At 35.0% G+C, this 9,761-nt stretch overlaps 3 protein-coding genes and 1 non-coding gene across 5 annotated transcripts; 2 read left to right on the plus strand and 2 right to left on the minus strand.

The window, feature by feature from the left end:
• Nucleotides 1–476: 476 nt before the first annotated feature.
• On the plus strand, nt 477–1,946 carry LOC120147735 (pre-rRNA-processing protein ESF2-like). The gene is made up of 5 exons (XM_039161042.1): nt 477–662; nt 920–1,010; nt 1,136–1,287; nt 1,430–1,576; nt 1,671–1,946. Exons 1-4 carry the CDS (start codon nt 648–650, stop codon nt 1,511–1,513), a joined length of 342 nt encoding a protein of 113 aa, XP_039016973.1. The 5' UTR covers nt 477–647; the 3' UTR covers nt 1,514–1,576; nt 1,671–1,946.
• Nucleotides 1,947–2,223: 277 nt separating this feature from the next.
• On the minus strand, nt 2,224–4,475 carry LOC120147732 (ras-related protein RABB1b-like). The gene is made up of 6 exons (XM_039161040.1): nt 4,304–4,475; nt 4,070–4,209; nt 3,333–3,415; nt 2,855–3,059; nt 2,579–2,647; nt 2,224–2,342 (listed from the first exon to the last, which is right to left on the minus strand). The coding sequence occupies exons 1-6, from the start codon at nt 4,347–4,349 to the stop codon at nt 2,247–2,249; spliced, it is 639 nt and encodes a 212-aa protein (XP_039016971.1). The 5' UTR covers nt 4,350–4,475; the 3' UTR covers nt 2,224–2,246.
• A 1,023-nt stretch (nt 4,476–5,498) lies between these two features.
• Nucleotides 5,499–8,778, minus strand: LOC120147731 (proteasome subunit beta type-7-A-like). Of its 2 annotated transcripts, none has more exons than XM_039161038.1 (9): nt 8,625–8,778; nt 8,345–8,497; nt 7,309–7,450; nt 7,062–7,158; nt 6,898–6,967; nt 6,693–6,797; nt 6,348–6,446; nt 6,166–6,253; nt 5,499–5,748 (listed from the first exon to the last, which is right to left on the minus strand). In XM_039161038.1, the coding sequence occupies exons 2-9, from the start codon at nt 8,486–8,488 to the stop codon at nt 5,672–5,674; spliced, it is 822 nt and encodes a 273-aa protein (XP_039016969.1). In that variant the 5' UTR covers nt 8,489–8,497; nt 8,625–8,778; the 3' UTR covers nt 5,499–5,671. The 2 variants fall into 2 exon arrangements, with proteins under 2 accessions (XP_039016969.1, XP_039016970.1); XM_039161039.1 differs by having other exon boundaries at nt 8,345–8,525; nt 8,627–8,739.
• A 907-nt stretch (nt 8,779–9,685) lies between these two features.
• TRNAT-UGU lies at nt 9,686–9,757 on the plus strand. Its single transcript has one exon. It is a non-coding gene; the product is annotated as a tRNA-Thr (tRNA).
• The last annotated feature ends 4 nt before the right edge of the window (nt 9,758–9,761 follow it).

Here is a 9,761-nt window from a genome sequence, read left to right on the forward strand (position 1 = left end):
TCTTTAGCGGTGGCGACACGGCTATTTTAAGTATTTGAAATATGACGATAGGTTTGCTGAAACTGACAAGGAAGCTTCAATGGTTGAAGAAGAGAAACAAGTGGCTTATGATAATGATAAAGATGATGACTTTGATTATGAAAATAGTATACCCGACAGCTATCAGAAGAAGAAGAAGAAGAAAAAGACGAAATTGTTGAAGGAAACTGCTGAGGCTGATAATCGTGGGGTTTTTATTTAAGCAGAGTTCCACCACACGTAGATCATGTCAAACTACGCCAATTGCTTACTCAGTATGGGGAAGTACTTCGGATTTATCTCACTCCTTCTGTTGAGTAAATATACATGAAATTCACAGCTCAAAAATGGGTTTTTTCTTTAGTTGTCATCTTTACGAAGGATTGGGTTTTATTAGTTTTGTTATTGAACCCCAAGTAAATGGTAAACGCCCTAGACCCTCCAAGGTTAAAGAACAAAGTTTATTGCTAATTTTTAAAGATTTCCCCTTATGTGTGGTCCTTTTTCCCCCTTAAAAGCTTGAAGATGTTGGTATGATACGGTTCAACAATGGGTTTATTGTTTCCCCCCCTGTAGGTGGGTTGAATTTGCTAGGAAAGGGATTGCAAAGAGGGTTGCTAATATGTTAAATGGTGAACAAATTGGTATGGGAATTAATTGCAATGCCTTGTTTCTTCCTTTTAATCCATATCTATGTTGTTTCGACTGTTCATTTTGCTTCGAATATTCATGTTGGACACTCATGTCCAATGCATATTTGGATATGGGTTAGAAGTAATATTTGTGACGGACACATACCCATATCTGACCCTCATACCTGAAGCCGAGTAACTTAGATATTAGTATTTTGTGATTTATATGGGTTGTTCTTATATTTGTGATCTTTTTACACCTTGATCAGGTGGAAGGAAGAGGTCGTCTCTTTATTATGATCTTTGGAATATCAAATACTTTGAGCAAATTCAAGTGGGACGATCTTACCGAAGATATTGGTAATTTGTTGGTTTATGTCTTTTTGTTTTGCAATGATTTTAGTGCCTATATACACACACACACACTACTGTGAATGTGTGTTGTCAGTTGTGGCGTGTCTAAGTTGATTTCTTTTCTCATATAGCTTACAAGAGCGCAATTAGGGAGCAGAAGCTAGCTTTAGAGCTCTCTGCTGCCAAGAGGGAGCGTGATTTCTATCTCTCAAAAGTTGACCAATCCTGTGCCCTAAATGCGATTGAAGAGCGAATGAAGAAGCTAAACGACTACATTTTTCATGTAACTCATTTGTTGCCATTGATGATAGTTGTAGATTCGATATATCTGCAATTCTACATTATGTGGCCTTGAAGAAATTTACAAAACCAAATACGTAATTTTGCATGCATGTTGAGTTCCTCGTGTTTCTGACTCTCTACAGAAGCAGAAAGTGCAAGAGGAGTCTGGAATGAATTCTGAGCTGCCGGTTACCCAGAAGAAGGTGATTCGTCAATTCCGGCAGTAAAAACCAGTTGCAGTTGGTTCATCTCAAGGCAAACCGCGACTCTCTAAAGATTTCCTTGCTGGGGTAAGTGTAACTTGATAACCAAGTAAGCGACAACTGTATTTGTTTTCTTTTGTAGTTTGTTCTCTGAAGCTTTCGTCCTGTAATCATTGCACAGATATTCACTGGTTCTTAGTAATCAAGAGCACAAAGTTCTCTAAGTGCTAGGTCGGCACACAATGTCCGAAGAGTAGCAACTGTGTAGGTACTTATCTATTTATCGTTCAATTATTGAAATGTTGTTCTCCTCAAGAAGCATTAGAAATAGAAAAGTTCATGGAATATTTGTAGTCGTTCGAGTTTTAATCCGGTTTTACATAAAGGTTGAACAACAGTTTCCTTGTATTTTTGGTATGATTTATCTCAATATGAAACAATTTTGGATGAGGGCTCATCTGACTGGAATTCTGTTCTGTTTCTAACATAAATTGGTTTACCCCTGCAGGGTGGTAAGGGTGTAAAAACTGGAAACTAAATTGGAATAAGAAGTAAATATATTACTATGCAACTGCCTCGAATTTAAAAAGAGACAAAGATGTGAATTCCGAGTTTCGTAAAAAATAAAAAGGGAAGACAAGTTCTATAAATCCAATGTTCTTATGTTGAACAACATCTTAAAAGAATATGAATCAAAGCAAAGTGATAAGAAATGAATTGGGTTGAAGGGATCTAATACAGACACATATTCTTTTGTCTACTGACTGCAACAGATACCTCTCTGACCAATGGATCCCTCTCTAGCACCAGTTATACCTTGTCCTCGTCCATAGCCGATCTTGATGCCAGATGACTGCATTAAGTTCAATGAATCGGTCTGTAAGTGAGATGTACTTATGGAGTTCTTATGAATGGAAAACGATAAAGCCAAGACCATCTAGGGATTTATGTAAATGAAAATGCTTCTTCGACGGATTAATGTAAATGAAAATGCTTCTACGGATTAATGTAAGTGGAAATGCTTCACACATTTGGAGGGTCCGGTATGGATGTATTATAGTTTTCTTTTAGTAGATTATATTCTTATACCTCATCGGAAACGTTAAAGATCCCTTCCTTAATGTTCTGGAGTATCTTTGCAGCAGTCATGATGAAGGCCTACAAGATCATGCAATATTTTCATTCGAACATTAATTAAAGAAAAATATAAAGTTATACAGTGCCGTATTAGTTGGGTGTGAGAGCCGAGTACGTTCAATTTTTTCTATCCATATAAAATATAGATGTCGAACATGAGTACTTACAGGAAAATAAAAATGTTGGAACAATATATATTATGTACCACTTAGGGGGGATAACACTTACCTCCTCGGCATTTTGAGATGTCCTTGCAGACGTTTCCAAGAATAAAAGCTCATTTTCGTTTGCAAACTGCTCACCCTCTTCTTTGCTAACCGCCCTCCGGTGAGAAAGATCACACTTATTCCCGATCACCATGACGGCCATGTTCGGGTTCCCATGCTGTCGAGCATCATCTAACCAGCTCATCAGATGATTAAACGTCTCTCTCCTGTTCCAACAGTGTTACTTTGCAGTTCAGTTTCAAATGTTGAAGAACTAGATTTGACCAGGGGAAAAGAAAAACAGTAGCTGTCGGAACTTGGAACCTTCATTTCTTTACAATTATATTGTTTGGACTCTTCATTTTACTTGAAGTATTTATATCCGACACATGAAAAAAATTGAACACACTTGCATTAATTATTTATTCTAACACCCGAATCGGAGCGATATAGATTCAAAACTCAATACTCGAGCAGAGTAAGACAATTTGGCATCTCACCTGGTTATATCATAGACCAGAAGGGCTCCTGCCGCTCCTCTGTAGTAAGATCTAGTGATGGATCTAAAGGATTCTTGGCCAGCCTAAAATATATAAATATACATATATGTTTATCAATTTATAAGAAAATGAAAACCTTATAAATATTCATTTATAAGCAAATGAAAAGCTACATTTCATTTGGTTCCACATTCCTTGAGTAGGAAGCAACTACCAAATGAGTAACTAGTCTCCTTTTCATGGAGTTATAGGAAACAAATGAACAAATACCTATGTCTAATGTATCCGGGTACGGGATACAGGAATGAGATATTGAATACATACTCATTTCAAACCCACATAATAAACTTAAAGAAAATTGAACAGACAATACTAAATACATATTCGTATCTGACACCTACACTCCAATAGGAGTAAAATAATTCAAACCATAAACCAACCCAATACCAATCATTCCGCGTAAAATAAATTTAAATTCCTACGAAATTTTACTCCAAAGTAAACCCATATTTCCCGTCACCAACTTGTGATCCTAAACAAAATTCATCTATGCCCAACGGCCAAGAACTTCATTAATTTTAAACACCATTTTCCCTAAACAGTCAAAGAAAACACATGAACATAATATTTTAACAGAATTTCCAAAGTTACTCATAGCCAACATCTAAAATTGGTAAAAACAAATGAATACTCTTTTCACTAGAGAGAACAAAAAAAAAAGGGGAAAAGCATCTAACGGTATCCCAGATTTGAAGCTTAATGGGTCTGTCATCAATGGAGACCATCCGAGCACCGAATTCAACACCGATGGTTAGATCATGAACCGGTTGGAATCTCTTGTCCGTAAACTGCAAGAGCAGACATGATTTTCCTACGCCTGCACCACAAACCAATCAGTCCCCATAAAAAAATACTAACAAAGAATCCCAAATGCAGAAATTTAAACAGAGAAATACGGTGTATAGACGAACCAGTGTCACCGATGATAATGTACTTGAAAAGATAGTCGTAAGACATGGCTCTATACGACGACGTCTCAACCCCTTCTTTTCTTCAAAATAAGCTTGATCGGTTAAGTTTTTCCGGATTTTGTTTTCATGGAGAACTTTTTTTCTTCTTTCTTTTCTTTATTTTCCCCTTTAATTTGATGCTCTAAAATGATCGATCAATCAACCAAAGTTTCAAGTAATACGATGATGGTAATAATATAATGCATTCTCACGGATAGAGTGACACATACTAATTAGATATAATAGGATAAACATGATTTAAGTTAATTAAATTCACGAGTACTTATCATTTTAGGGAAAAAAGTTTAAAAGTTACAAATGTTATCGACTGTAGAACATTGTTTTGTTAAATCCTCCGACTATTAAAAGTTATAAAATACATGTAATTATGAGGCGTTATTTTGTTGAGTCCATCGACTATTAAAAATTACAAAATTATCATCTCACTGTTCATATGTTCCAAACTCATCTTTTTTTTAAAAAAATTGACAGTATGAGCTGGACGTTAACCTACTGGCTAAGATATGCTAAAATCTTATCCCAAAATATCAAACGACTATCATATCTCAGTCATAATATTAATATACAACTCAGATGACCTTCAATCTTTTACCAAAAAAGGACGAGTTTAGAACATATGAATAGTCGATAACCATTTTGTAACTTTTAATAGTTGAAGAACCCAACAAAACAACATCACATAGTCAAAGGATTATTTTGTAATTTTTAATAATTGAAGACTCAACAAAACAATACACTATAGTCAAATGATCATTTGTGTACTTTACCCTATTTATATTAACTAATAATTCTATACATCTTTAATTAAATTATTCAATTAAAACATTGTTATATAATAAGTTCAAAAAATATACGCAATATCTACTTTATACAGAAAATGTCACTAAACAAGAGGATAAAATCGATCGAAATTATGAAAAAGAAATGTAAAAACATTATAAGATGAGGATTATCGTGAAAATTTTACGTTATCCGAAGGATTATTCTTAAAATAAACGAGGTTTGGGAAGGTTTATGCCTATAATGTGTGTGTAAGATTACCAAACTGGATCACATCAAATCCCAAAAATGTTAAAAGATTTGATGTTTGGATCTCTATCTATGAAGTTAACAGGCATCGTGTGAAGCGAAGATATTGAGGGTAAGAAGCCCATGTTAAATCATCTATCATTACTAGAATGTTAAAATAAAACTCTCAAAAGCTTCGGTTTAACCAACAAAATCTAGGTTTAAAAGATGAGCAAATTGCATAACACTGATCAGAAAGTTGTTTTCTAAAGAGCATAAATGAAAGCCAACACGTCTGCTTCACTCTTCCATGGCGTCGCCTCCTTCAATAATCTCCACTTTCTCCTTAAGTGGAATGATTTTTGTCAAGAGAACCTCTGCAGCAATAGAAATTAGCAAGAAAATCAAATAAAATATCATAGTGACTTGGAATACTGATGTTCGACATTTTCTGGTATAGATACAAAGATATAAATACATGAAAAAAACTAAAAAGAAAAAGAAATGACATGAATATACCCATGTTGGATATACAACCGTCTTTGTAACTGACATTTAAACGAATCCGAATAACATAGAATAAACAACTATTATGGCCATTAGGATGGCCTTGCTTTGACATTTGAGTTTTTTGCTATCGACCAAACATGATAGTAATCACAGTTCAATCATGCAACATCCAAACCTTTGATAATAGAAAAATGACATTTTGTTGTTGTTTTAACCGAAAGTGGAAACACAATGAAATGTTCTTCATGGTTAAAATGGATTGAAATTGTAAAGAACATTCTAACCTGTCTTCTTGGGAAAAGAATAGCCCCTGGAGCTGGTGTAAGTTCGAGGATTAGGCTGTAGATGGTTCCTCAAGTATTCTTTGCCACCCTGAGGATTCATTAAAATGAGAAAGTTGAGATCAAGATGAATGTATGGTGTCCCTTCGAACAGAACAAAAAGAGGTTAGTGAGTAACATCAAACCTTAGTTATTACACAAACATCAACATTGCTTCCACTTCCGAGGTCATTGAAGATACCAGAGCATATAGCCTCAGTGACAAGTTCAATTCCTTCATTTCTCTGCAAAGCGAAAAAAAAAACAGTTGACTTAATATCATCTACAGATCAAAATAGGTGTAGTTGCTCCAAAAACGAACACTGCTGATTTATTTTACTTTGTAACTGCGAACACACAAAATATTTATTTTACATGGAAAACAAATCACAAGAGATTATATTGCAAACAAACTGATAATCATAGAACATGTTAGGGTAGTGTACCCCTTGATCTTCAAGAAACCAAAAGAAATGAATAGTTGTACTTACAGTAAGGCCTTCTTTGTATTTTGATTCAAATACTGCCATTGCTGCCAGGGAACCGGAGCCCATTGTAGCAAATGGCAATGTGTCAGTTGACCCATGGGGGTATATCTGCAGAATTTAAGCAATTGCTGTGATAAGAAACTACACTAATAAAGAAGGCAAAAAACTACTGTCCTTTTTAGGTGCCGAATGGTTGGAAAACACTCACGGTATGCAAATGAGGTCCAGTGACATCAACACCACCAAGAACCAAAGCAGCAGAGACATAGCCTTGGTAACTGGACAAGATACAAAGCAGTTAGAATCACATATTCTAATATAGACAATGTAGAAGTATGTCGGTAAAAAAATATAAAAAAAAAGAAAAATCACTTGAAAAGGTGTCTCTTGAGAAGGGTCAATGCTGTAACAACCCTCGACTCTCTACCAGTATGATAGCGGTGTAACTGGAGCTGCGAGCTGACCATGTCTGAGGATATGCATAAAACCGAAACAATGGGTTAGCTACAGTAAAATGAGGATGTGAAAATGACAGTTATAAGTGAGGTGCTCAAGCATTCAATTTGAAGAAACTACTGATGTTTTTCAAACAATATTAAACACTAAATTTAGGAAATACCAGTTACTGCCTCTGTATCAGCAGCAGTTCCAGCACCACAACAGTAAATGTTTGGGGCCATGTAATGAATTTTCTCACAATTCTTGTCACAAACGATAGGTCCTTCAGTTGCTCTTGTGTCTGCTCCAAGAATAACACCATCCTATACAAAATTTCAAGTGAAATCAGTGCCATTGCTTAAGTGGCATCAGAAATAAGCTCGATGGAACATACAAAACAAATAAGGAGAGAGAAGCAGAGCAAATATCAGAATTCAGGACAGTACATATGACAAGTTTAAAAATAGGGAAAAGAAGATGGCAAATAAGGAAAAGAAGATGGCATTGGGCAATTTAACAATAATATGGCACCAACTCTAGTTTTTTTTTTAAGTTCTGCAGCAGATAATAACCTACAACCATCATCTCAGTTTCTGTCTTACGAGCTATATTTATCAACAATATAGCCCACAAAGAACCACGGCTGCCATTTAACTTTAAATCAACCAAGAAGCCAATCACATTGGTACTTTGTTCTCTCTATTTCGGCTTTTCAAGGGTTTGTTTCAATAATAAAAATCATGAGCCTAAAATCACGATAGCATAGATATACCTCACAAAACCTTCCACTTCAACAAAATCCTAAATCCTACAGCTATAACCAAACTATTTCAAAATTCACCATCACATAACCCACTTGGAAATAATCAACCACAAGGAAAGACTAACAACACTAAAAATTAAGCATCTCTATGTCTATAGCAAACTATCGATAGTAAAATTCACCCCTTCCTCGATTTCTTAATCTAAACATCGATAACAAAAACCACAAACAAATTATTGTAACTTCTCATTATCAACCAACCAAAAACCCAAATGAGTATATAAATAATACACTAACTGTAGCTAAAAGAAGCAATTTTTACCGTAAGATAACAAAACGCACAAAATCCCATATATTGGAATTTACATACACACTGAAATCAGCTAAAAGTGAACCAAATTATCATGGTAAAACAAAAAAAAACAGAAATTAATTTTTCTACTAAAGTTAGTACCTGAAAGATCAAGCCAACAATAGTTGTACCCGTTTTACGAAATGAAGGCGGATTAACACCTTTCTTAGCAAGCATCTCGTTTCTTTTACAAAGATCGAAGCTGAATCCACCCTTCGGAGGAACTTCAATCACAGAGTTCGACATGTTTCTTTTTTCCCCTTGAATTAATTGTTTCTTTGACCTAAAAACAAAGGAGCAAATTCAAATCTGACTAAAATTTAAACCTAGAAATAAAACAGAAGGATTAGAACTTTGATTAAAAGATGGCGCAGGAGAGCTCACCGGAAAAACTGAGAGAGAATCAAACCAGAGATCAGAATTTGGAAGTTAAATGAAGTGAAGACTGGAGTGATGGACAAGAAAACCTATTAAGCGAAGAAAAAGAGAATTTCCCTTTTTGCTAATAAGGGTCTCTTTTATTACTTATTTTTAATTATGACAAACTTCAAAATTTAAATCTTCAAATGTGGCTTTAAATTTATTTTTATTTGCATCCTTTTAGTGGACTTATCACAATTGGACCGGATCACATTTTCTTTTAGGTTAATGGGCTTTAGCAATTAAAACTTCAAACACTCGGCTAACAAATCATAAAATTATTTCTGAATTAGTCATGTTTTATTAAATAAGAAATTAATTTAAAATCATAGTGTTTGGATTTGAGTCGCAATTTGTTTTACATATTTTGATTCGAAATAGATAAAAAGTTAAGACTTAATACATGAATTGATCCCTAAAGTGTGTATATATATATATATGTATATTACTATTTTGGCCCCTGAAGTTAAAACTCACGAAAAAGGGTTTGATCTGACATTCGAGGAGTATCATGACATGCTTCATGAAGTCGATCAACCACGTTGCCGCGGGTTTGAGTCCCTGATCAACATGAGGATCCCAGGAAACATGGAGAGTGCGGCTGCATCTTGGAGAAGTACATCGGTTTGCTCTGCTGCCATGATGCACATTGAACAAGGGGCTGGCCTTCATCGTTGTTCTCCCTTTATAAACTACTCATTGCCACCAATTAATGGTGTCCTTATGGGATTCAAAATCTGCAATTCCCTCGTAAATTTCACTTGAATTCCCATTCCTCTACACTATCAAGGTTTGTGTTTGACATGCAATGAGAATACCACTATATGGTCTAATAGTTAAGATGAAATAATCATGTTTGATTTTCACGTTGTTAGAAAGGATACATAGTATAAAAGGGAGAATTTATTTCTCATATTTTAGAAACTCCTTTTGCTTTGCTTTGCTTTTGCGTTCCCTTCTACATTCTTTAGCTGTGAGCCAAGTATAAGAAATTAAATCACATTTCGCAAACAAATATCAAGAGCCCTTATAGCTCTATGGCAGAGCGTCAGTCTTGTAAACTGAAGGTCTGTAGTTCAATCCTGCACGAGGGCATTGT

This window comes from Hibiscus syriacus, unplaced genomic scaffold (genome assembly GCF_006381635.1).
Source record: "Hibiscus syriacus cultivar Baekdansim isolate YM2019G1 unplaced genomic scaffold, ASM638163v2 tig00110940_pilon, whole genome shotgun sequence".
Classification (NCBI taxonomy): Eukaryota; Viridiplantae; Streptophyta; class Magnoliopsida; order Malvales; family Malvaceae; genus Hibiscus; species Hibiscus syriacus.